Raw genomic sequence first — 26,196 nt, 5'->3', positions numbered from 1 at the left:
CGGGAGCGACGGCTGCCTCCGAACCGGGCTGGGACCCCTCGAGCCATCGGCGGGCGCCCGGCACGCAGGGGTGGCCAGGCCCGCAGCCCCGGCGTGGGTGGCCCTGGGAGCAGGGGGTTTGGGGTGGGCCGCCCCCACCGAGGGCCGCCGAGGGCGCGGGCTGGGCGCGTGGCGGGCGGGCAGACGGGCGGGCGGGGCGGGGCCGGGGCGCCGGGGCGGAGCCGGGCCGGAGGCGGCCGTGTCCGGAGCCCGGCTCAGGGGCCGCGGTGGCCGCCGCGGAGCAAGGCTGCCTCCAGAGAGCGCCCGGGCGCAGAAGGGTTAACGGGCCGCCGGGGCCGCGCAGAGCAGGTACAGACCCTCCCTGGGACCCCCGGCCCCGGCCGCCCCCTCTCCCCGCCCTGTTAGACCACCCGCCCCGCGCGCCCGCGCCGCCGCCGCTCCCTGTGCCCTGCGCCCCGAGGTCGGCCCCCAGCCACGACCCCGGCCCCAGCTCTTACAGCCTCGGAAGATCTTCCAGTCCCTGGGGTCGAATTCCTGGGGAGGGGGTTCTGATCCCTTGGAACTCTGGCCCCATCACCCAGGCGGAGAATCAGCCAAAATTCCTACTAAGTCACATAGTAAAAGTTGGCAAACATACTACTCAGGACCTTCCTGCACGCGCCTCCTGCGCTCCTCTAAGGATGTGTGCCCCCGGGACCCCCTTCAGTCCTGGAGTTGGGGGACGGGCGCTGGGAGGGATGCAGGTGGGTGCCCTTGATCTAGCTCAGACTGATAACTAGAAAGGATGGACACCTGTTGGGATAGTCCTCCAGGACCCAGGAGTGGAGCACACTGTGAGGAACAAGGAGTTCTGACCCAGGATGGGGACTCCATGCCAGCCCTGAAACATGCTGTCCAGTCTCCTCCCTTGCAGCAGCGACCCATTTCCCAGAAGGAGGTCCCTCTGGGGGTGAAGGGTTAGCCCTGACCAGGTCTCCTCCTTGATCCTCAGTGGCCAGTGTGGAGGTATGGCCAGGAGGGGCACAGGTTTGTCTAGACCAGTGTCCAGCCTGGCACCAGAGTAACCACTTCTGATCTCTCCTTCCCTCACCAGGGGCAGTGAGACACACCAGATGAGGGACATGAAAAGGGGTGAAAGCACAAATGTGTGTCTGTTTGGGCAGTGGAGGGGGTGTCGGCCCCCTGCCTGGCTGCGCAGGAGGGAGGTGGGACTGTTCCAGAGAGGGAGCCAGGCCTGGCTGCGGCCTCAGGAGCTCACGTCACCCCCATCCCCCACCCCTCACTTCTCCAGGGAACTGCCAAAGCCAAACCCAGCTCAGGATGGGATTATGTGTACTGGGTAGACCCATAGGAGAGACAGCAAGATATAGACCTGGGGCAGCGGAGAGAAGCGGAGGCAGAGAGGCAGTGGAGAGAGGACCCAGCAGCAGAGAAGGGTCAGACAGTGACCATCACCCCCATCTCTCCTTCCCTTCAACCTCAACTAACAGTCAGGCAGAGAGCTGAAGGTTTGGGTGGAAGGTTGGCTCTTCTCTGGAGCCCCTACCCTCTACCCCCTCCATCAGGGCAGAGTTGCTGACCTCAGTAGCCAGCCCAGCGAGGGGAAGGAGCAGCCATCAGCAGCCCCCTTCCCAACCCCAAGCAGCTGAGGTGACCCTGCGGGCTCAGGCTCAACCACTGTGATCCCTCCCTCAAATTCTCAAGTCCCCTGGTCTCGGGTCTTGGGGTGTGGGAGGCGGGCTGAGGGTTGCTACCCCCAAGCACATTCCTGCCCCTCTCTCTGTCATTTTTCTGCCCCTGAGCTGGCCCACCTCCGCATTAGCTCCTTGGATTCCTCTCCTGGGTGCCTTTCAGATCCAACAGAAACATTTTTTTTTTTTTCCTGGAAAGCAGAACCAAGAGCGAGATGAAGGGTGGGGGTAGGAAGAGCTCATAGTGAGCAGGAAGGGGCTGGAGGGCAAGGGAGGGTGGTGGGGAGAGTCAGGCTTTGAGACCAGGGGAGAGTTCCAAGCTCCACTTCCCCAATTATCAAAGCTGGACTTCAGGATGGACTTCCCGGGGACCCACGACGGGCAGCTCTAGCTGCAACTCTGCTTCCCAGGTTCCCCCAGCCCATCGTAGTCACGCCTGAAATAAGCCCTCATTGAACCAGTGCCGGACGCTGGCCCCTAGAGGGAGGTTAAATCGCAGTGGGAAAATCACCTACTTCTTTAGAGATTAAACCATCAACCCACTTAGTTTATCCCTTGGCTAAAAGTGTTTGAGGCAGGCAGAGATGTGCCTGAGTGTTCCAGAAGGAGCTTAGCTGAGAAGGGAAGAAAAAGCTGGGAGCAAGTAGGAAACAGAAAGCCCAAGGGACTTCTTTTAACTCCTCAGAGGGGCTGTCTGGCATGTTGTCACCGGAGCCTCCCCCTTCAACTTTCCAGGACCTCTGGGAGGGCAGGAGGGGGAGTCAGATGCAAACCATCTTAAGAAGGATGCGTGTGTGCCTGAGCTGGCCTACAAACAGTCCCTAGCTGGGACTAGGGAGGAGCTGAGAAGTTCCTAAATTGAGGGGAGGGGCCAGAGCCTGAGTTGGGAGGCTGAGGTCAGACCCCCACCCTCTAGCCTCAGCAGATGGACAAGGGCAGCATTCCTTCTTGCTCTCACCCTTAGGATCTTAAAGTGGTGGAGCAGTCTTCCCCCACCCCTCCAGCCTCAGTCTGAGATGTCCTTCTGAGGAGTCATCCCTCCCAACCCCCAGCTTTCTGGAGACTGGAGAGGTAACCACCAGGCTTCTGTCCCTGCAGAGTGCACCCCCTCCACGCCCAGATGCCTGAGTAGTGTGTTTACTTCCGGTCCCCTCCTCCCTTGCCCCGTGGCAACCAAGGGAGGAGCCATGAAGGAGTGGGCGGGCAGGTAAGAGGTGGGGCTGGTGGGTTGGGGGGAGGGATAGCTCTGTCCCTGGAAGTGAGGGAAAGGAGATCACTGGGAGGGGCTGGGGGAAGTGATAACTTCTGCTTTCTGAGAAGTTGTCATCAGGATGTGGGGAGCCTGCTAGGGGTGAGGGGTGGTGTCATAACACTTCCTCTGGTTCCCATCTGACACCCACACTCCTGCCTTTGGTTTGCAGGCCCCAGTTGTATCTGATGCTGCTTCTGTCCCTCCCTCAGCTCTGCCTAGATCAGGAGGTGAGCCAGGGACAAGAGGCTATGATCCTTCTCCCTCCACCCCCCATCCCACTTCTCCATTTTCCGCAGCCTCGGATGAGCCATGGCCTCTTTCTCTCACACTTGGCCCTCCCAGCACCACCCCCCCAACTCCCTAACTCCTTGTAAGATAACATCTAGTCCCACCTCTGCTACTGAATGTGACCTTAGGCCAGTAACAACCGCCTCGAGCGTTGGACTAGATACTCTGTACAGTTCCCTCGAAAATCATTCTAATTTTGTCTGACCTTTTTGTCCACATAGGTGTTATCTGGATACTCTCTTCAGACACCCCCTGAGGAGGGCCAGGGCCCTGAGGGCGTCTGGGGTCCTTGGGACCAGTGGGCCTCTTGCTCCCAGCCCTGTGGGGTGGGAGTGCAGCACAGGATCCGGATGTGTCAGCTCCCTAGAGCTCAACTCCACCAGGGCCTGCCCCTCCCACCCCGGCCCCCAAGACATCCAGAAGCCCTGCTCCCCCGGGGTCAGGGCCCCAGACCCCAGCCTTCCCGAGAAACCCTCCCCCTGTACAGGCCACAGCCTCGGGGAACAGGTGGCCCACTTGGAGGTCCTGTTTCCCAATTAGGGAGAGAGGAGGCCCAGGAGACTCAAGGAGCCAGGAGGTGAGGGGTGGGGCTTTGAGGGAAGGGGCGGGGCTTGGGATGAAGGAAAGGGGAACAAAGGACACATGGCTTGGGAGGCTTGTTTTTAGTGCTAGGAAGTAGGCTGGGGAGGCAGGGTCAGAGATGCTAGAGCTGTGACCCCATGTCTGCAACACCTTCTCAGGTCCCGGGTTCGAGACCCCATCAAGCCAGGAATGTTTGGTTATGGCCGAGTGCCCTTTGCTTTGCCACTCCATCGGAACCGCAGGCACCCCCGGAGGCCATCCAGATCTGAGCTCTCCCAGGCCTCAGATCTTCCATCCCTGACTCCAAGGGCAGAGCCATCCTCTCCAAACCATACCCCTCAAACTCACCTCCCTCCTACAGAACTGTCTGCCCACACCTTGTCCTCCCCAGCAGAACCCACAAGCCCCGAAACTGCTCAGACAGAGGTGCCCTCTAGAACCAGGCCTGATCCCACACGGCCCCACCCCAGAGCCCAGGCCTCTGGCACAGAGCCTCCCTCGTCCATCTTTTCCCCAGGAGAAAGTAGCTCCTTCCACGTGTCCCCTCAGCCAAGAATGCCAAGTTCCCAGAGTTGGGCCAGTCCCCGGGTGGCAGAGAGACACCCTAATCCTTTCCTTTCTGTCCCTCGGGGCCGAGGCCAGCAGAGCCGGGAACACTGGAGACCTGGGGGGAATCTTCACGGGTCCCTCACAGAGTCTGCCCCGTACCACCCAGATGGCTGGCTGCCTCTGCTGAGTGCTGGCCCCCACTCCAGCTCCCTCTGGAGCCTCTTTGCTCCCGGTAGCATTGTCCCAAGATGTTCTGGGGAGATTGAGCAGCTGAGAGCCTGCATCCAAGCGGTGAGTTCTTAGACTGCCCCCCACCCCCCGTCTTCCAATTCTGCTTCCCTGACCCTGAGTCTGGGTCCTCAGCTTGTCAGATCTGGACCTGAGGGAGAAGGGCCTTGGCATCTGACCGCCTCAGGGTAGGGCCTTGGAGCTCTTCCATAGACCTGACCTTCCCTCCTACCCCCCACATCCAGCCCTGACCCACACCCCCATTTTCCTCCCCAGCTTTGACTCCTCTGTATCCCCCCACCTCAGCCCTGCCCCCCTGAGCAGCCAGACCCCCGGGCCCTGCAGTGTGCAGCCTTTGACTCCCAGGAGTTCATGGGCCAGCTCTACCAGTGGGAGCCCTTCACAGAAGGTGAGGTTTCTAGCCCACCCCCTGGACAGAGGGGCTTGAGATTGGGGGATGATGGGGAAAGGGAGACACCCAGCCCCTCTGTTTCTCTTTTGTAGGGAAGAATTTGTATTTCTTCTCTGGGTCATATTTTCTTTTTTATTCCCCAGGGTTGTGGTGAAGAGAGAGCACAGGCCTGGCAAGGGGGAGGGGGTTTCAGACAGGGCTCCAGCTGTCAGATGGTGGTGGATGGTCAGTAGAAGGGTCAGGCCAGGAGAAGGATGTGTCCATAGGTGCCCCTTGACTGACTTCCTCTGGGAAGAAGTCCATCCCAGGAGGTGGGGTGGACATGACAGAGGGGCATGGTCACAGGGATCCTGTCCAGTGGTGACAGCAGGGCGGGGTGTGCCATGGATCCTGGGTGGTCTTACATCACTTGCGTCCAAGTTACCATCCACTTGATTTTAGGCCTATGTCAACTTGATGCCAAGACAACCCCTCATGAGCTCTGAACTCACTTAATCATGGTTTCAAGTATCTCTCTTTTCTCAGCGTTCACAATCCCTTTGCTGGTCTCAGTGACCTCAATTGACCTTACTCAACTTTTGTGTGACCCTCAAACCAACCTTTTTTTTTTAAATTTTTTTTTATTGATGTTTTAATAGTTTATAACATTGTGAAATTTTGGGTTGTGCATTTTTGTTTGTCCATCACGATATATATGTCTCCCTTCACCCCTTGTGCCCACCCCCCACCCCCACTGCCCCTGGTAACCACAATACAATTTTCTCTGTCCATGTGTTGGACAAACCAACCTTTTAGAGTACGGAATTGTCATGTTCCCTTCATCACAGTGACCTGGGAAACCTCAGGATGCCCCATGGCTAATATAAGCCAAGCTGCTGTCTGGGCCCTGGGGTCTTTCCCAGTTAACCTCCCAGCAGGGACCCGAGCTAATCACCCTTTGACCCTGTCTCTTAGTTCAGGGCTCCCAACGCTGTGAACTGAACTGCCGGCCCCGTGGCTTCCGCTTCTATGTCCGTCACACCGAAAAGGTCCAGGATGGGACCCTGTGTCAGCCTGGAGCCCCAGACATCTGTGTGGCTGGACGCTGTCTGGTAAGGGAGGATGGGGTGCGCACACGCACATACACACAGTCTCCTCTTCATCATCACAACAAAACACCAGACTAAGTTTGCAAAGAGGAAAGTTCTCACCTGCCAGGCTGGGCTGAGTAGAGCCAAGAGGTGAACTGAAGAAGGATCCCTTCAGGCACATCCAGGCGTCCCTGAGGCTGGCTGGGGTTGGGGGGGCTGACAGAGAAACACATTCTCACTTGTAGTACAGGATCCCAGGAGGACCAGGCTGGGGTGTGAGGCGATGCCTGGCTTCGAGCTGCCCCTGCCTCCCCACTTTCTCCCAGAGCCCCGGCTGTGATGGGATCCTTGGCTCTGGCAGGCGTCCAGATGGCTGTGGAGTCTGTGGGGGTGATGATTCCACCTGTCGCCTCGTCTCGGGGAACCTCACTGACCGGGGGGGCCCTCTGGGCTATCAGAAGATCCTGTTGATACCTGCTGGAGCCTCCCAGCTCCAGATTGCCCAGCTCCGGCCCAGCTCCAACTACCTTGGTGAGCTCCACGGATTCCCTGAGTCTTGAGTCCCCATGCCATTCCTGGTCTCTTGGTTCTGCCCTCCACGCCCCCATTCAGCACAGCAAACAAACCAAGCAGGGAGAAGTCAGGGGCTCCCCCTCCCTCCCTCATGGAGGCAGTGAGGAAGCCGAGAGCATGGGGTGTCTGGGGCTCCATGCGTTTAAGGAAGTGGTGGGATATGAGGACAGTATGACTAACCTTGTGTCCTGATCGCCCACCTGCAGCACTTCGAGGCCCTGGGGGCCGGTCCATCATCAACGGAAACTGGGCTGTGGATCCCCCTGGGTCCTATACGGCCGGTGGGACCATCTTCCGGTACAACCGTCCTCCTCGAGAGGAGGGCACGGGGGAAACTCTGTCAGCCGAAGGCCCCACGACCCAGCCTGTGGATGTCTACGTGAGCTTGGGGCTTGGGGAGGCTGGGCTGCTGGGGAGGGAGGCCTTTCCCTCTGAGAACAAAGCTGTGGGTCTCAAGATGGGGGAGAGAGCTAGTGGTATGCCCCCCAGGCCACCCCCAAATATTCATTACCTTCTCTTTTTCTCCCCAGATGATCTTTCAGGAGGAAAATCCAGGTGTTTTTTATCAGTATGTCATCTCTTCACCTCCTCCAAACCCTGAGAACCCCACCTCAGAGCCCCGTATCCCCCAACTCCAGCCTGGTGAGATTTTGATCCCTAGACCTAGAAAGAGGGGGAGAGGCTGAACAGGGAGCTCCGAGGCAGTGGGGATGCCTCTGATTTGCCTACTCCACTCTCCCTGCACAGAGATGTTCAGGGTAGAGCCCCCACCAGCTTCAGCACCCCGCCCTGCCCGGACCCCAGGCACCCTCCAGCGTCAGGTGCGGATCCCCCAGATGCCTGCCCCGCCCCATCCCAGGACACCCCTGGGCTCTCCAACTGGATACTGGAAACGAGTGGGGTACTCTGAGTGCTCGGCATCCTGTGGAAAAGGTGAGACTTCACGCACCAGTCTGTGTTCCAGGCACTAGCCCAAATCCCCAACTTGGCGCTCTTGATCTCATACCCTGGATCATGGGTCCACACCTCGACGCTGTGCCAAATCAGACTCCAGTACCTGGGACCCCACTGACCATCCCGCCTCCCCTGGCTTCCCTCTCATCCCCTTCAGGTGTTTGGCGCCCCATCTTCCACTGCATTTCTCGTGAGTCAGGAGAGGAACTGGATGAACGCAGCTGTGCCACGGGCGCCAGGCCCTCAGCCTCCCTAGAACCCTGCCACGGTCCCCCGTGCCCCCCATAGTGAGTATGACCCACAGGGAGGGTTAGGGTCCTCAGTTGCCCTGGGCAAACACATCCTTGCTTCCCATAGAATATCACCTGGACTCGACACTCAACACAAGATCTCCTGGCTGCAGAGAGACAGTATTCGATTAGAAAGGCTGACATTCCATAGATAGCAAGAAAACTCTGGCAGCCTGAGCCCCACAAGGGAACCCAGGCTCCAAATGCTAACTATGCCCACTCTCCTCTGAGGGGTCCCCACCCCGAGTCTGTCATCCTTCTCCCTGCACATGGCAGCCCCACACATCTTCTCTTTTTCGCCATCTGTGTCTCTCTTCTCCCCGCCCTGCCAATGCCCACAGCTGGGAGGCCGGCGAGTGGACGTCCTGCAGCCGCTCCTGTGGCCCTGGCACCCAGCACCGCCAGCTACGCTGCCGGCAGGAGTTTGGGGGGGGCGGCTCCTCAGTGCCTCCGGAGCGCTGTGGACATCTCCCCCGTCCCAACATCACCCAGCCCTGTCAGCTGCGCCTCTGTGGCCATTGGGAGGTTCGTTCCCCCTGGAGCCAGGTGAGTGGGACCAGGCAAGGAGTCTCTCAGAGTGGGGAGGATCCTAGAGGAGGGGGCACAAGTGAGCTAGAGCAATGGTTTTTCGAACTTCTTTTTTTTTTTTTTTTTGTGAGGAAGATCAGCCCTGGGCTAACATCCGTGCTAATCCTCCTCTTTTTGCTGAGGAAGACCGGCTCTGAGCTAACATCTGTTGCCAATCCTCCTCCTTTTTTTTTTGTCCCCAAAGCCCCAGTAGATAGTTGTATGTCTTAGTTGCACATCCTTCTAGTTGTTGTATGTGGGATGCGGCCTCAGTGTGGCCGGAGAAGCGGTGCATCGGTGCACGCCAGGGATCAGAACCCAGGCCGCCAGTAGCGGAGCGCGTGCACTTAACCACTAAGCCCCGGGGCCAGCCCTCCAACTTCTTTTTATTTATTTATTTTTTTGTGAGGAAGATCAGCCCTGAGCTAACATCCATGCCAATCCTTCCTCTTTTTTTTTTTTTTTTTGCTGAGGAAGACTGGCCGTGAGCTAACATCCATGCCCATCTTCCTCCACTTTATACGGGACGCTGTCACAGCATGGCCTGACAAGCGGTGCATCGGTGCGCGCTCGGGATCCGAACCTGGGCCGCCAGCAGCGGAGCGCACGCACTTAACCGCTAAGCCATGGGGCGGCCCCTCCAACTTCTTTTTAATCAGCAGAAACTTTTTATAAACAAGATCTCATATGGAACCCCAATCTATCAGTCAGCTAAGAGACTGAACGAGAGTCAGTCTCTCGTTCTGACTCCCTGGGGCTCCCTGAGCCCCAGGCTCAGCCTGCTCGTCAGGCCACAAAGCCATGTAACCCCTGAGCCAGGGATCAAAGGCAGATCTGGTTCAAAAGCCATAGAGCTGGAGGCTGGTGAGGAAACCTGGGAAGCCCAGCTCCTTGGATCCCCCTCCTCTCCTCAGTGCTCTGTGCGGTGCGGGCGCGGCCAGAGGAGCCGGCAGGTTCGTTGTGTTGGAAACAACGGTGATGAAGTGAGCGAACGAGAGTGCGCATCAGGCCCCCCGAGGCCCCCCAGCAGAGAGGCCTGTGACATGGGGCCCTGCATAACGGCCTGGTTCCACAGTGACTGGAGCTCCAAGGTGGGCCCCACACCCCCTTAGCCAAGTCCCACGTCTCTGGTGCCCCACACCCAGGATACCCCCTCAGAGCCTTTCCAACACAATTGAATAAACACTTATTGAGCAAGCACCTACTGTGTGCTAGACACTGCTTGCTGGGAACTCAGAGATAAGTGAGAAAAACTTACTTTAGGGTTCTGGACCCCAGGCAAAGGTTCCCCTTATCTGGCTGGTACCCGTGGGGCATTCCCTAACTCCTGGGATTGAGATCCAGGACGTGCCTGTCCTCAGCCCCCTGCTCTTACCCTGTTCATCACCAGCAGCCTCCCTTCACTCAGCCTGCTCTGCTTCTCAACAGTGTTCAGCTGAGTGTGGGACAGGAATCCAGCGACGTTCTGTGGTCTGCCTTGGGAGTGGGGAGGCCCATGGGGTGGGCCAGGAGGAAGTGGGAGCAGGAACCAGTGAGCAGAGCTGTGCACCAGGAAGCCGCCCCCCTGACATGCGTGCCTGCAGCTTGAGGCCCTGTGAGATGACATGGTGCTGGTACATGGGGCCCTGGACTGAGGTGAGCTAAGAGCCTGGGAGGGGGGTGCCCTTCAGTGGGATTCCATGTGGGCAACTGGGAGATCCCTGTTCTCCCCCTTACACACCCTACCCTTCCCTACGTCAGTGCTCCTCAGAATGTGGCTCTGGCACACAGCGTAGAGACATCATCTGTGTGTCCAAACTGGGGGCTGAGTTCAATGTGACATCTCCTAGCAACTGTGCCCACCTGCCCAGGCCCCCTGCCCTGCAGCCCTGTCAGGGGCAGGACTGCCAGGACCGATGGTTTTCCACACCCTGGAGTCCGGTGAGTGCCTAGCTCCCTTGCCCTGCTCAGTGTGGACTTGAGGGAAGGGGAGGCTTCTCTCACTGTACCCCCTTCTATGCCCCAGGATAAGGCCAGCTGTGGTTTAATATTGTCCCACTTCCTGTAGACTTGGAGGACAGGTGGCCCCTCTCCATGTGGGATTTCCTAATGCTCCACACACACTCCTTTCAGAGGAGAAGACCTAGGATTCAGGAGGAGCCTGGGGCACAGCAAAGGTCTGATATGAAAGCTGGGGTCTCCCCAGTGTTCTCGTTCCTGCCAGGGGGGCATGCAGACAAGGGAGGTCCAGTGCCTGACCGCCAACCAGACCCTTGGCATCCGATGCCCTCCTCACCTGCGGCCCTCCAGGAGACGACCCTGTAACAGCCAACCCTGCAGCCAGCGCCCTGGTAAAGAGCTCCTTCTCCCCAACCCCCAATAGAGTGAAGTTAGCTGAAGTGTGGGTGGAGATAAGAAAAGACCAGTGAGAGTGGGCAACACTCCTCCAGAGGGATGGGTCTTGTTGAACATCTTGTGCCCACTGGCCTCCTCTGTCCCCAGATGATCAATGCAAGGACAGCTCTCCACATTGCCCCCTGGTGGTACAGGCCCGGCTCTGCGTCTATCCCTACTACACAGCCACCTGTTGCCGCTCTTGTGCCCATGTCCTGGAGCGGTCTCCCCCGGAGCCCGCCTGAAATGGGTCCAGGAGACCCTCTCCTCGTGGTTTTCTCATGCTACCATCAGTCACTCATCAATCAGCTCACTCTGTACCCTCTGGTTCTCCAGCCTGTCCTAGTCTCACCAGAGATGTCCCCCAGGATGGTTGAAGGTGGCAAGGTGACTGACAGTGACTATCAAGACGTGTGGTTGGGTCTGTGTGGTGGTGTGATGGTGTGTGTGCACATATGCCCCCAAATGTGTATCTGGGCCTGCACGGATGTGTGTGCACTCATATGTGTGTATCACTTCTCAAAAGGAAGTTAAACAGACTGAGAAGGAATGGAGAGGGGACAATGCCTGTGTCCCTGAGACTTTTCAGGGCTGAGAGGAAAGCAAGTTTGCAGCTCCTCAGTAATCTGAGCTGCTTAGCGACTGGCTTCCGCATCAATCCTAACTTTGTGCCCTAAACTTCATTTCTCATGTTCAGGCCTCGTATCTTCTAAACCACCCTTTTGTCCTCTGACCCCATCTCCCCTTACCTAGTCTCTCTGTCCCTACCTTTCATAATTAGCTAGGGATGGGGGGTCAGCCACTGCCAATCCTGCCTTACCCCAGGAAGAGAGCCTACCTCCTGAGAGCAGGAACCAGCTGGGCAGAGGAAGGAAAAGAGAAAAGTTAGAATAAGATACCCTAACCCCTGCTCCGCTCCCCACCTCCTAAAACGGTTCCCACCCCAGAACTAATTTATTTTTTATTAAAGATGATTATGACAAATGAGAAACAGGCTGTTTACTGTCCTCATGGGAACCCAGCCATACGGGCCACCTAAGCAAGCAATGTGAGGTCAGAATGAAGGGTGGGAAGGGGAACAGCACTCAGAGCCCAGGCGGAGAAGTTTGGGCCCAGAAAGGCTAATGAGTGAGCCCCAGTCACCGCCTTGGTCAGAGGGACAGGATCCTGGCTGACCCTGGCCCTGCAGGTTGGTCATTGACCACTAGAGGTCACCACTTCTCCCAGTTTAGGTATGGAGTCGGGAGCTTGGGTCTGGAGCCGAGGAAAAAACTGTGTGGTCTCTGGTGGGTTTCTCGGTAGGCTGAGGCTTTCTGTCAAGTCTCTTGGAATCTAGTAGCACTTCTTTCAATTTGTGGCTGAGCTGAACGGCAGCTGGCTTTTTAAGACTCTTTTTTCCTGTTCCCTTTCTTTCGCCCTGCCTTCCTGCCTCCCCCATCCTTTCTGTTATTACCCATTTCCTTATTAAGCTCTTGGTTTATTGCTTTTCACTGGGTGAGGGGAAAGGAAGTGATTTCTGCCCCCCCCATTCTCTCAGCGGTAATCGCTGGAGAGGCGGGGCCTTGCCTGGCTCTCCGGGACTTGGGAGGGTGTAGTTGCGGGAGCAGCCGCGGCAGTACAGGATGTCCTGCCAAAGACACATTCTTCAGAGATGTTTCACCATAGTCTCCTCCCTCCCCACCCATTTCATCTCTCAAGGTAAATAGCTTGCTAGAGGTGGTGTAAGAACGGACAGCCTTTCCCATAATACCCATCCTCTCCCTGACCCCTACAATTCTGAGGTCTGAATCCAGGTCTCCACTTCTGGAAGCCATACTTCCCAGGGGTCCCTGTGCCTAGGAAGGAGGGCAGTGCAACAGAACCAGACCAGCTTCCTTCCCCCCATTCCTGCACCTCCACAAGTCTGGCTGAGGAAGACCATTAATAAAGGCCTGCAGCAACAGTTGAACTGAGTGACTACTATTTCCTGAGCACACCCACACCCTGTGCAAGACACCAGAGTTGCCTGAGGAGACAAGACTTCTCTACTCTGGCAGCTCCCTCACATCATACTGTTGCCCAGGCTTTCCCTGGGTTGGAAGTGGCTGAGAAGGAAGACTTTGGACAACACCTTGGGAGGAGAGTGGTTAAGGAAGGAGGTAAAGGGAATGGAGGGAAAGGAAAATGAAACTGACTTTAGCCCAGAGCATGGAGAGAGGAAAGGGGGTACAAGGAAAGCCATCTCAGTGTCTCTGCCCAACCTAGAGGAGGTGTCAGACGTGTCCCTCTTTCTGGTGAACCTGTTAGGGGATCAAAGATGTGGGGAACAGGGAAGTGGGACCTGAGCCAGCCCTGTAGATACTGAGAACTGAAGGCGGAGTCCTAAAACTGAGGGAGGCCCTCCCCCAGCAATTCCTGGAAGCTTTGCTGGCCGGGGCGGTGGCCCCTCTCAGCTGACTTCCCCGAACAAAGTTCCGCCTCCCTCTTACAGAGCCTCTCAGGGCTGTTGCTGGGCAGGCTGGAGTTTGGCCTCAGCCTGAGAACCAATCACAGGTGTCGAAAGCAGCCACAGCCCCTCTTAGGGCTCCCCCAGCTGCAGCACCTCCTTTCTCTTTCTGATAGCCCCTGAGCTCCCTCCCGGCCTCCAGCCTCTGACTTTCAAGGAGGTGGGCTTTCATCTGGGGATTTGTCCCCTTTCCCTTCTCACTTTAAAGCTAAGGGCCAGTGCCACCCCTAAGGAGTCTTTCCTCTGGTCACTGAAGTCAGTATGGGGTCAATGTGGAAGTTCTCAGGAAGGGGAACCTGACCCCAAGCAACCCCTTTTCCTCCCTGGCTCCTTAGGGGGGAGTAGTGTGGCCATACACCTCTTTCTTGACCTCTGAAACCATCTGGAGGGCCTTGGGAGAGAGGAAGCTGCAACCCAAGGCCCAGGAGATGTGGTGGAGGGGCCCCTAGGTTTGGTGCACTGAGGGGAGTTTAGGGAAGGACTTAGAGGAACTGGACCCCTGAGAACTGAGGTGGGGGTGGGATGGTGATAGGAACAATCTTGATATGCACAAGAGAGATCAAGCATGCAGAAGGCCAGCAAATTGCTGAGGGCTCCTCATTTCTGAGTGCTGGGGGAAGGGGATTGTGCTTCTCTATGAGTGTACTTAGGAGTGAACTTGTGAGGTCTCAGTTCAGCTGGGTCAGAATTCCTCTCCCCTCCCCCCTCCCAGCTTCCCCAGGGTAATTACCCACCCAATTAAGCAGCAGCCTTCAGACTAAATTTAGCTCCTAGACTTCCCCAACCCCAGGGCCTCCCTGCAAGCAGGTGCTCACAGCTGCAGGGCTGGGTCTGTGGAGACCTGTACTCTACTCACATAGATATGAGTCAAACTCTCTGGTATAGGACTGAAGCGGAGCACAGGAACCCAGTTGCCAGCCAATGGCATGAGTGTCTTGGCCTTAAGGCACCCTCTCTCAGGAGCCCTTTAGTGGCGCTAAGGTCAAGGATCTGGGTAGACCTCAAGCAGGAGGAGGGCAGAAGGATTAGAGTGAGAAAAAAATGCAAGGAGACGCTCCCCTCAAGATTCTCTCCAACCAGAGCTTTCCCCTTCTCCCCAGTTTTACAAATAGAGACTTCGTTTTAATACCCTCCTCCACCAGAGTCAACTGAATCAGGGAGAACTCTTCTTTCCTTGACCCATGAAGAATCATGCTAGAGATTATAGTTTGGGGGGTGGGGTGAGGCTGGAGATTCCTACGTTCCCACCTTCTCTCCTACCAACATCCCTGCAATCTCTGGTGCTGGGAGGCAGCTGTGTGGGGATGTTAGAGAAGAGGGGGCTTATTTGTCACAGGCAGGTGATGAAGAGGTGTCAGCTTTAAAGGGTGGGAGGCACCTTCTACAGGAAGTAGTCTCAGGAAAGTACCTAAGTCTAAGTCTGTCAACAAGAGAGATAAACAGTTTGGGTTAACCTCAAACTAGACAGCACAAATCCTGAATCTGAATTTGGGCTCCTTGACCCAGGATACTGGGGAAAACTTTAGAGGAGGGTGTTTCAGGGCTGAGGTCTGAAGGTAGACAGGATCTGAGGGAAGAATGTGCATGACTTGTCCATAACAAGGTACGCATGAGCCATGGCAATCAGCCACATGAGCTGAAGGGGAGGTGCAGAGATGGCCAGGAACCAGACAGATGGAGCCTTTTCTCAGTGGGCCCCAGAGAACTGTGTATGAGTGGCCTGGGAAAGCACCTCAGTAGTTAGAAGAGGGATGAGTTCACTTTCAGGAAGGTCCCAGGGTGGGGTTAGGATGTGCGTGGGTGCTGTACTCCTGAGCCTTGCCTGAATCTCTTTAAGAGACAGCTCGACAGAAGTTGGAGGAGGAAAAGAAACTGGGGGAAAGAGGGTGGGGCTACTCATAAAAAAGGAGCAGACTGTGTCCCTGGGATCCCTAGGCTAAAGGGCAAGGTGGCAAAGGCCCTGCCCTTGATGGGAGGGGCAGTCAGTCTGCCCCTGGAACCAGAGTACCCCTTCTTTCATCTTTTCCTCCCTCCCCTCCCTTCTATCGATTCTTGGTTGCCTGCCTCTTTCGTCACATAATAGGACTCCTTTTTAGCTCTAGCAGAGGAGTGGGCAACCTTTTTCTCTAAAGGACCAGAGAGTAAATATTTTCGGCTTTGCAGGTCGTAGAAGCTCTGTTGCAACTCCTTAGCCCTGCTGTTGCCGCACAAAAGCAGCCACAGACAATATGTAAACAAATGGGCGTGGCTGTGTTCCAGTCCAACTTTATGACACTGATATTATAATTTCATATAAATTTAACGTGTCACACGTTATTTTTTTCAACCATTTAAAAATGCAAAACCATTCTTATCTTGCGGGCCATACAAAACCGGTCGCTAGGGCAGGTTTGGCAGGCAGGTAGTTTACTGACCCTAGGAATTTTTTTTCCATCTGGCTGGACTTTTGCTCTGCCCAGCCATAGAAAATCCTGTTTGTGTCCCCTCTGAGCTTCAAAATACAGCTGGAGAACCTTTTAATTTAGCCTCGTATCTCCTGATGCCTGGTTCTTAGTGGCTTCTCCCAGGGAAGTCGTCGACTTGGAAATGGCTAATAGAGTAAACCTTGGAGGGAAATTCCTTACGTTTGTCTAGTGCTTTAAGGTAAAGCACTTGTCTATATCCTGTCTGTAAATCTTCACAATAATAAGACAGGGAAGACAGTACTGTTAAATCTAGTTTACAGGGGAGAAAATTAAGGCTTGAGACCTAGTCTAGCCTTTTCACTTTTAAAATTCTACCTAAATCCTTTGTTCTTTTATTCAGCTTCACTCCCACAGGGCACCTTCTATAAAATACTCAGAAACTGGGACCACAGTGATCCAGACCTTGGATGGTTTTGTTTTTCTTGTTGCTTTCAAATGTCTTTCATGACTTTTCAGCATTTTAGGAAAATCCTGTCTAAATTTTATTTTTCAACCCAAAGTTTCAAGGAATTAAAAATCCTTTCAAATGTATTCAGTATTTGGGTCCAAGGAAATAATTAAAATAAATATACGTGGTCTTTGTTTAAGGTACACTGTCATGCAAACACAGGCTTATGTATTACTAATTGAGTCACAGGTTTTTTCCGGACAAACTTTATCACTCACAGTGGTGTGTTATGTTAATATATTCTGTACTTAAAAGCAATGCAGCTGCATTTCTTTTTTAAATAACCTATATCAGGGATTGCTTACCAAATCCTTATTCTGTATTAGAAGTTTTTCTTTCATATCCTTCATGGTTCACGCCGGAGAAAGGAAGACACAGAGACCCATATCCTGTTGGGACCTGACCCCAACTACCAAACTTTGTGGGGGAAAGAGGCAAGGAAGCAGGTGACCAACTGCTCCTCCCCACCGTTACCAAGCTCCTCTGTAGAGCTGTTGTTCCTTAAAACTGAAAACAAGCCACCTCATTTCAAAACACACACACACACACACACAAAACTTCATTACATTTCGACACGAAGTTGTTTCCCTCTTTCTGTTTCTCTACTTTGCCTCATGAGGGACTTCTGAGAAACAAAAAAATGTCACCTCCCACAGCCTCAGTCTGCAGTTTTGTTTTTATAAATGAGGAGGAGGAGAGGGTTAGAGGAAAGGAGTACACAGCTTAACATATACTATTAATCCAAAACCTCACAAAGAGAAACGCCCTTCCATAGCCCTTCAGCCAAGGTGGGCCCCACCTTGCCCTAGATCTGGGCTTTCAGCCTCTAAGGAAATAAACAAGCTATCCTCCCAGGAAATTTCAGAAACAAAGCAGTGAACCTAACAGCTGCTCCTTGCAGCAGCCCAGCTGTCTCTCCTACCCCCCCATTCCCACCAAGCACAGGAGATAGGTGGGAACTGCTCCAGGCAACCTCAGGAATGGAGGTGTGAGCCGAGGATGGAATGCCTGAAAGATCTGGGCATCGAGATTCAGAAATAAAAAGCATATGAAAGGGATGTTTCCTAGGGAAAACCCCTACCTCCCCCCAAAATGAACACCTGAGAGTCATATCAGCCTAGGAGAAGACTTTGGAGACTGTGAAATGTACAGCAAAATTTTCAAAACTAGCTTCTCCTGCTAGACAAGAAAATTAACCTTTTTTAGGGGCATAGAATTGAAGGCATTTCTTAATCAAAATAAAGTGGAAAATTCATCTAATCCAGGATGAAACCTAATGGTTAAACATTCTTGTCTGCTTCCTTGGCTCTTTCCCAGCACACCTTGTCCCAGGCTAACTTGAACAAACATACACATGTGACCGCATGAGGGCAGGAAAAAAACCAAGTGGGGGTGGTGAAATTCTGAATGGAATGCAGCTCCAGCTAGTTAGGGGGCCTGGGCTGAGACCTCTGGCACTGTCTGTGGATTTATACAGGCAGAGAAGCCCAAACAATGAGCTCATGACAAGAATGCAGCCCGTGGGGAAGTCTGGGCAGTCAGAGCAAACTGGTTTTTTGAACCAGGATGGGAACAGCTGTAATTGAGTCTCCCACGGGAACAGGATTAGGGAGAGTGGAGCCACCATTCAGTATCTTGGGGTCCAGTTAAATAACTTTTGGGGTCAAATTCAGAATAGAATTTGCAGAAAATTCTGTTCTGCAGGGAGCATAGGCACTGTCAGGTCCGTATTCAAAAACTTGGCTCCTTTCCCTGGTTATGTGAAGCTGGGTAGGTGAAGGATGAGATGGCTAGTAAGATGCGTGATAGAGCTATCCTAGGTGATGCTCTTAAGACAACTTTATTCAAAGCAGGTCTGCTAATGATAGCTCCACCACCAAGATTCAATGATGGCTATGATCCTGAGATTGTGTGTTCAGAGCCACCACTTTAACATGATAGAGGAAACAATCAATGGAGTCTATCTTCTTTACTTTCCAATACACACAATCCACCCAGCTGTGTGTCATTCACAACAAATTCAGACTTCTAAAACCAAAGAGAGATATTTTTTTTCTACCAGTGTTTTCCAATATTTTTCTATAAGCACCCAAATGGAAGAAACTGAAGAGATACTGTAGTCACTAGCCATGTATGGCGAAGAGGAAGGAAGGGGAGGTAAAAGGGAGGGAAGATGAAATGATAAGCAATTATCTACAAATCTCCCCCTTCCCCCTAGACCCCCAGAGGTTCTTTCCCAACTCCATGCTTTTGTGCACGTTTGTTTCCTACTCTTTTTGTGTGTGTGTGTGAGAAAGATCAGCCCTGAGCTAACATCCATGCTAATCCTCCTCTTTTTGCTGAGGAAGACCAGCTCTGAGCTAACATCTATTGCCAATCCTCCTCCTTTATTTCCCCAAAGCCCCAGTAGATAGTTGTATGTCATAGTTGCACATCCTTCTAGTTGCCATATGTGGGATGCGGCCTCAGCATGGCTGGAGAAGCGGTGCGTCGGTGCGCGCCCGGGATCTGAACCCGGGCCACCAGGCACACTTAACCACTAAGCCATGGGGCCGGCCCCCCTACTCATTCTTTAAAGTCCAACCTCAAATGTTTCTCTTGAAGCCTTCTTGACCACCTTCTGCTTTCAGAAGTTGTCACCCTGCTTTGTCCTATCCCTTATAATACCTTCATTATAGCACTTTATGCACTATATTCTAATTATTTTTCACAACGCTATCACTTCTACTAGATTCTAAGGTTTAACGTTTTGCCGAAATTGGTTTCTCATTCTATGGATTCATTACGCATAAATTCTGCAGCACGTACCTCCTAAGAACAAGGACATTATCTTGCATACCACAATATAATACACTCAAGAAACTTAACCTTGATACAGTACTACCATGTTAAAATTTCCCCAATTGTCCCCATTGTCTTTACAGCTCTTTTCATCCAGGATCCAATCAAAGATCACCCTGCATTTAGTTGTCATGTTTCTTTCCACTGTTCCCTAGTCTTTTTTGACAGTTTCTTAAGGGGAAGAATTATCCTCTTTATAATTCCAGCATCCAACAGTGCCTGGTACATAGTAAGGAGTCCACTGCCATGAAATGGATAAATGAAGAGACTTAACATCTGGCTGCCTAGAGCTCATTAAATGTCCCCGTTCATCGTAGTGTTGAAACATAAACTAAGGGACTCCCTGAACAGGGGTTGAGGAGAGAAGGAATCCCTGAACAGGGGTTGAGGAGAGAAGGCAAAGCGAAGAATAACAGACACAAGCTACGGTTATAGATACTTGGAAGGGGTAAAATCCAGACTAGTGTTCTTGGCCCCAATGCACTTCCCAACAGTCAGGAACTATTCTTCTATGCAGATAAAGAATGGTAATGCAAAAGAGAAACCAGGTATAGTGTAGGAATAAAAGCCTGCCACATGTGTTCTTTTTTTACCTCACAAGAATCATCATTAAAGAACACTTAATTCTCAGAGAGGTTGGTTACATCTGCCTGGAGGCAGATCGCCAACCCCCATGGTTCCACATGCTTCACATAACTAAGATAACATTGTAACAACTTTGAAACTAAAGAAGAGGGACAGAATTAAGTTTTCAAATCTTGAAACTGAGAAGTCTTTGAACAGTGTGGGAGACAAAGTTCTGTAATCAGTGAACAAGTGGAGCCAAAAAGAACTGGGATAAATTAAGAGACTCAGCTGATTGTCTTGAACTGCAAAATTTATGGCCCATGCTCTGGGCATCTGGTTGGAGCCATGCTACACAGCAGTTGCACAAGTTATTTCACTTTACAATAATTTTTGTAAAATCCTCCCTCCAGCTGTCACAACTGCTTTAAAGTTTTCTGAAAGGGAACAGTGCGAAGAGCTGGCTCTAAAGTTGCAAAACAGGAACTGAAAGAAAAAGTCTGGTTGAGTCAATCGAAGGGAAGTGTTGATTATTTTGACTCCCTCAGTGACTCATGTTACCTGGTTACCATCTGACCCGTTTTTAAGGTGTTAAAACTAAGGAACATTGCCACAGAAATGGCCTCACATCACATCAATGGGATTAACAGTACTGCGCAGAACTGGACTTGGGCCAAGATTTGGGCCCTTGTGTCCCGTGCTACCCTCCCTCCACCCTCTGCTTCGGCGTGCACTTGTACAAAACAGCTTTCTTTGTAATGATAATAGGTTGCTGTCTTCTGGTAGTTAGGCTTACAGAAAAAAAGGGGCTTCTAAGCAGAAATGCGCTTTTAAATGCACAGACAAAACCTGAATGAGGGAAAGCAGAGTACTGTTTGCATGATTAGCATTTGGTGCTCAGGGCTTAAAACCAACATGCAAACCTCATATTTGCACATTTCCATGGTGATTCCGCTCCCTTTCAAAGCAGCTGAAAATAAAGACAGGATAGGGTTTCTGAAATCGACTTGCTTAATCTCACCTCCTTTTTGGGAGAGGAAAAGATGTATAAGTACTGAAACATTAGCACCAAAAACCTATCAAAACTCGTTGGGTGTTAATTCTTCTAGCTCCTTCATCTCAAAAGGATGAGTGAGATGGGGAGATAGAATAACTGCTGTAATGAACCCTCTTAACTCAAAATTATACCAACATTTGGTGACTACAAGAAAAATCAGGACAGGGATTTTGAATTTTGTATTAGAAAGTACAGGAACTACTCAAAGTACAGCAGTAATACAATTTAATTAAAAACCTAACACCTCTAATTTGAATGAAAGGGGTTATTCTGAAGGTAACTGTCACTTGCTCTAAGGCAAATCAGCTTTTTGGGGCTTTTGTTAATTCACCTATACTTATTTGCTCAGCTGACTTCCCTAAAAGGCCTAAGAGGGGGAAGAAGACAGGCATTGATTAGAAAACACCCATATCACACCTTGTATTTGAAAAAGATTTATTATTCTCTTCTCAGGAAAAACAGGAAGTTAGGGAAACAAACTACATTTTACAGCCCACATTAATTTGTAGTTGGTCCTAACCCTTCCTGGCACAGCTGTCAACAGCATTAGCTGTTTAACTAGAACCAAGGTGTTCACCCCCAACAGAATGTACACAGACGACACTAGAGTACTGTATGTTTTTCCCTGAGAGAAGCATAAGACAGAAGTTGCTGAGAGAGCCATCTTTCCAAGCAGCCCCTCCCTTTCTATTTTGGAGGATTTGCCTGAACTATGCGCTAGTCAGCACTTAGAACACGTGCCTCCTCTCCCTATAAAACCACCCACTCTTCCCCAAAGCACTCGGGCTCCCTAAGCCCTCACCACCCGTGACCCAAAATATCAACTGAGGTCCTCATCCACATTGCAGCAGTCACACCTAAGTCAATCGGGAAGTGAGGCTCCTAAAACTCCACCAGTTTACCTCTGTGTGCTTATTTCCACAACTGGATACGGGGAGACAGGCCTTTTAGTCACCTTAACCAGATCTTAAGATTAATTAAAAACTACATAAAGTGCTTTTAGGTCCTTAGAGATAGATATGATATAAATAAGTGGTTTATGATCAAGAATAAATACATGGGTAAAGTTAGCTCTAGCTAGATGACCTTATGGCTCTGAGATGGGCAGGCAGGGCAATTCTTCCCTATTACATTCTTAGTCATTTTATTCATGTTTATTTTTATCTGGAGTCCATAGACTAAAGATCACATTCTGAGGCTGAAGCTTTCAAATAACCCTAGTTTCACTATAGAAGCTTTCTTCAGTTTACCAGTAGCTTTTATATAACTACGAGGTTGAACAGAGCCCACCTGTTTCTATAATTTTAAATGATCATATTCAAATACAAAGGAACCTAGAGAAAGTCACACAAGATGTTGTACACTTCTCTGAAAATTCCTAAGGGGACTTCTGAAAACTTCCCCCCTAAAGACAGGATAAAGCAACAACCAAAAAGATACCAGTCCAAAGAAAAAGGACTCCTCCCATCTCATGACCGTTACTGTCACAGCACCCACTGTACTACCACTTCAAAGATGAAGGTCTGTGGACTCCTCTGGGGGTTACTTAAGGTTCCTAGTTGGGGTTCATAGTGCCAAAAACTAAAAGGCCTAGTAAGAGTTCAGGGATGGCAGGATAAAGACATAGGAACTGATATATCTGTAGAGGGAGCAGAACAAGCAGCAAATATTTCAAGGAAGGATAGGAAATAAACGCTAAGTTTGATAGAACATCAAGTCTGAAATCCAAAGGGATGCCAAGGCAAAAATCTGAAACAAAGTTTGGGAATCATTAATAGAAATGAAACAATATACATTTGTTTTATTGACATACTAGGCTCAGACTTGTGTTTAACAAGCCAGCCTAGTAATAGCACCATGGTTAAATTATGGCCTGCTTTTTTCAAGCCATCATTTTACAACTTATTAAGCAAACAAGGGATCAAATGTCTCTCATCCACCTGATGTGATCTTTTTATACATACTGCTAGTAAGTCCCACTTGGAACAGCTGAAAGTCTTTTAGCAAAAGCTTTGAAGATGAGCTCATAAACTCCGTTTAAATTTCACCAGTTAAATTAGGTCAAATGAAAGAAACTCAAAGGAGTAGCTGCCCAATCAGAGCCCATTATTTGTAACTCATCAGCCTGCATGTGCCCACCCTCCCTCCCAAAACCCTTTAAAACTCCACTTTGACCCAATTATTGAAAACCTACATGTAACGAAGTGAAAGGATTAATCTCCAGCCCTCAGTTTCTCAGTCCCAGGTTTAAAAATTAAAAAAACCTAAGAAATACTTACCAAAATCAGATAGGAAAATTAAAGCCTGCAGTTATCAGAATTGTTCCACTACAACCAGGTTGCATACGATTACATCAATTGGTTCTGTATACAATCTAGAACTGGCCAAAACAAAGTTTAGAATAGAAAAACCATAAGAAATAGGTTCCTAAATACAGAAGTTGTAATTTTCAAATAGGTATGAAAAAAACCAATGTAAATTCAAGATTCTTCTCCCTTTACATTTCAAAGAAAAAGGCTTTCTGTAAAAATATATACAATTTTTACAAATACATTTACAAGCTATTCCATATTTCGGTCATCATTGTGCCTTAAGTCAAGTACTCTTGGCCATTACTAGGCTAATAAACTAAGAATCACTCAAACCAAGAAAAAGTAGAACAGATATAAAAGTCCTGAGCACTTGGACTTTCTATTCTTCAAGAAGTATGCCTGGGAAAGCTAGAGAGAAAAGCTTCCCTTCGCGCTCTGTTGTACAGGACTCAGGCTTCTAGTCATAGTTCTATCCCTATAGCTCAAATCCATTTTACACAGACCACTGACATTGTTAGTGCTTCTCTTTTAACACTATAGGAAGTTAATTAATTCAGTGGGTGTAGTTAACGAACTCTATGACTAGCCTGGCTACTGGCCACTCTCCTGTTCTAGACAAGGAAATTAAGTCTCTCCACCCTACCATCTTGACTAAATCTAAAAGTCCTCCTCCATGGCCTCCCAAAGTTTGCCTGTTCCTGAAACTGAACTTTGCTTCTTTCACACAGTGACTCTTCAAGGGGAACTACTTTTCCCATGTATTTATTCCTGTTAGCCATAGTCCTTTTGCCATGTGCTTTTCTATGTTGCTCCAGTAGAACTCCTGACAGCCTGGACATCTTCAAGTCCAACTTCATAAATATATTTGATTTCACAGCAGACTGTATTGGTTTTGGGTGGCTGGAGTCAGTTAAGAGTCAATTATTGCACTTAAAAGACTATCTTATTAGATATGCCAAACCAGCTCCTACTCCAGCAACACCTGCACAAGCCAGCAGCACATTTCTGATGCTGCCTTCTAGGTCCTCTACACGGAAGAACTCCACAAACCCATCCTAAAAAACAAAAAAGAAAAGCATATTTTCAAGTGTGGGTTTATACTGGCTTAAAAACACTATTCACAGAGAAAAGATGAATTAAAATATCTAAGGTTCCCCCCAAAATGCAATGATGAACCAACTATTATACACCCTCTGGGGCTGCAAGAGACACATTATTCAATTGAGGAGGAGGGAGGTGTGCTCAGCAATGTAGTTTACTATTATCCCCAGGTGATTCTTATATATGCATAATTTGAATCTACTAGTGTAAAGAGTACCCAGCTGAATTATAATAATATATCAAAAGCAAAAGACTCAGCAACCAGTAAAATAGCTTACAGGCTTTTTTTATGCAACAATTAAGACAGTAATACCACTATCTCCATGGACCCACTACTTAAATCAACATCAAGCAACCAGACGTCCATAAGTTAGAGCTTGAAAACTGAGCTGTGCATCACAAAAACCTTTAGATATCTCCACTTTATAAAATTCTCCATTCCATTTCCACTCTAAGGTCCCTCTTCAACCCGAAAACAAACTTACCCAGCCTCTTTGTTTGACTAGCCAGTCTCGTTTTGTCCTTACTAGGACATCTGTGATGCTTTCTGCTAATGGTTCGATGCAGCTTTCTTGGTTTATACTCTTCAAGTGTTTGGCCACAAAGGCACCAAAAGAAATAAGAGTCACAATCCTGCCCCAGTTTGTTACTCCGTCACTGAAAACGTGGACCATCACTCGAGATATAGATTTGACATCGTCTTCATTTTTGATGTCCAGTTTCCGAAGCATGCCTGAGAGGGAGAAAAGCATGCAGGTTCTCACGGCCTCCTTTGTCTAAACCAGGCACGATTCGACCGCCCACCCACGGCGGGGGAAATCGCTATTTGGGCTCTACAGAACTCAGGCCGACCCCACTGGAAAACTGACATCCCACCCTTTCCGGGCTTTGAACAGAGCTGCCATTTCCAAAAGAATCAAGATGGGCGGAAACAATGACTCAGGGCCAGAATATTCTGGTTTCAGAAATAGATGAGAATCGTTTCAACACTGACTCGTTTCGGTTTCCACCCACCCAAGACGGGTGAGTCCAGGGAGAGATGAAAAAAGGGCAGTGCGGCTTCGTGACTAACCCCCTTACCTTGGAAGGCCGTCTCGTGGTTGCGCTGCACTCCGTCCCCGACCCGTCGCAGGGTCTCTAACGCCTTCCGGCTGGCGGCCCCAGACCCGCCCATTGGCTTCGTGTCCTTGGCGCCGGTTGCCTGTTCCCGAAGGTACCGAGAGATGATCTCCAGCGATTGCCGGTACAACTCGTCCTCCTCCTCCTCCTCTGCTGAGGGCGGCGTCGAGGGGAGTGAGCCGTTCGTGCAGAGGCCATTGCTGGCTTCCCGGACCAACTGCCGCAAGGGCAGGACAGCCGGCCGCTTCCCCAGAGGCTCCGGCTCGTACCCATCCAGCTCCTCCTCGGGCGACATGATGGCGTCGGCGGCGGGGGCTTCCATTCCTTCAGGCGGCGACGCGCAGCGGGTGGGCGCGAAGAACAGCAGCCTCGCGGGGGGCGCGATGACGTCGGGGCCCTCGGCGCCAATGGGCGAGGGCCGCGCGACCTTCAGGGCGTCCGGCGCGAGAGTGGCCGGGGGGCTCGCGCCGGCTTCCCCTCCCCCTCCCTCTCGCCGGGCCGTGGCCTCCTTCCCCGCAGCCAAAAGCCGCCCTCCCGAAGAGGAGGCGCCGCCGCCGCTGCCGGCCGCCAGCCCGGCGCCCCCACAGTAGAGGTTGAGTCCGATTACTGCGTTTCTTTTGAGGCCAAACATTGCAAGCCCCTGCAGTCTCCTTCGCCGCCGCTGCCTGGGTGAGAAAAACGGGGGAGGCACTGACTCCTTGCTTGTAGGAAGCGGAAGTACCCAGTGAGAGAGGTGCTCCTAGATCACGGTTTTAGGGCCAGTCCTACGCGGTGGCGTCAGCAACTCGAGAAGAAAAAAAAAAAAACAACTCCCATAAAAGGGAAAGGGGCGGGAGCTTCCGGAGAATTGCGCACGGCGTCTAACCGCCGGGACAAGGCGGGGCCTAGGGCTGGGTGGCCTTCCGGCTCTCGGGCCTTCCTGCGGCCGCTTACGTAACGGCCGCTCGGGTGCTTGGGCGGTGGGCTCGCGCTTTT

At 51.5% G+C, this 26,196-nt stretch overlaps 2 protein-coding genes across 5 annotated transcripts; one reads left to right on the top strand and one right to left on the bottom strand.

Moving 5' to 3' along the window:
* The first annotated feature begins 239 nt into the window (after nt 1-239).
* On the top strand, nt 240-11,813 carry ADAMTSL4 (ADAMTS like 4). 4 transcript variants are annotated; one of them, XM_014791776.2, is made up of 18 exons: nt 240-348; nt 2,790-2,898; nt 3,113-3,170; nt 3,453-3,808; nt 3,972-4,653; nt 4,897-4,999; nt 5,957-6,093; nt 6,399-6,603; nt 6,852-7,024; nt 7,176-7,287; nt 7,393-7,578; nt 7,757-7,886; nt 8,231-8,435; nt 9,371-9,547; nt 9,885-10,091; nt 10,197-10,376; nt 10,642-10,786; nt 10,938-11,813. In XM_014791776.2, the coding sequence occupies exons 2-18, from the start codon at nt 2,879-2,881 to the stop codon at nt 11,072-11,074; spliced, it is 3,213 nt and encodes a 1,070-aa protein (XP_014647262.1). In that variant the 5' UTR covers nt 240-348; nt 2,790-2,878; the 3' UTR covers nt 11,075-11,813. The 4 variants fall into 4 exon arrangements, with proteins under 4 accessions (XP_014647262.1, XP_014647264.1, XP_087299981.1 ...); XM_014791778.2 differs by having other exon boundaries at nt 10,569-10,786; nt 10,938-11,062; XM_087443845.1 differs by lacking the exon at nt 2,790-2,898 and adding an exon at nt 2,656-2,762 and having other exon boundaries at nt 242-348.
* A 10,651-nt stretch (nt 11,814-22,464) lies between these two features.
* On the bottom strand, nt 22,465-25,962 carry MCL1 (MCL1 apoptosis regulator, BCL2 family member). Its single transcript, XM_004435964.3, has 3 exons — nt 25,183-25,962; nt 24,588-24,835; nt 22,465-24,056 (listed from the first exon to the last, which is right to left on the bottom strand). Exons 1-3 carry the CDS (start codon nt 25,850-25,852, stop codon nt 23,940-23,942), a joined length of 1,035 nt encoding a protein of 344 aa, XP_004436021.1. The 5' UTR covers nt 25,853-25,962; the 3' UTR covers nt 22,465-23,939.
* Nucleotides 25,963-26,196: the final 234 nt, after the last annotated feature.

The sequence above is a fragment of the Ceratotherium simum genome, chromosome 2 (genome assembly GCF_057802395.1).
Source record: "Ceratotherium simum simum isolate JZ-2026a chromosome 2, ASM5780239v1, whole genome shotgun sequence".
NCBI lineage: Eukaryota > Metazoa > Chordata > Mammalia > Perissodactyla > Rhinocerotidae > Ceratotherium > Ceratotherium simum.
This window is presented reverse-complemented; position numbering and strand designations above follow the sequence as displayed.

Excerpts from the sequence above, each read along its gene's own strand:
- ADAMTSL4 (XM_014791776.2), top strand. The coding sequence starts at position 2,879 with ATGAAGGAGTGGGCGGGCAG. Across the intron at positions 3,809-3,971 it reads GAGACTCAAGGAGCCAGGAG|GTCCCGGGTTCGAGACCCCA; the intron begins GTGAGGGGTGGG and ends ACACCTTCTCAG. Across the intron at positions 7,887-8,230 it reads GGTCCCCCGTGCCCCCCATA|CTGGGAGGCCGGCGAGTGGA; the intron begins GTGAGTATGACC and ends CAATGCCCACAG.
- MCL1 (XM_004435964.3), bottom strand. The coding sequence starts at position 25,852 with ATGTTTGGCCTCAAAAGAAACGCAGTAATCGGACTCAACCTCTACTGT. Across the intron at positions 24,836-25,182 it reads CCACGAGACGGCCTTCCAAG|GCATGCTTCGGAAACTGGAC; the intron begins GTAAGGGGGTTA and ends TCTCCCTCTCAG. Across the intron at positions 24,057-24,587 it reads TAGTCAAACAAAGAGGCTGG|GATGGGTTTGTGGAGTTCTT; the intron begins GTAAGTTTGTTT and ends TTTGTTTTTTAG.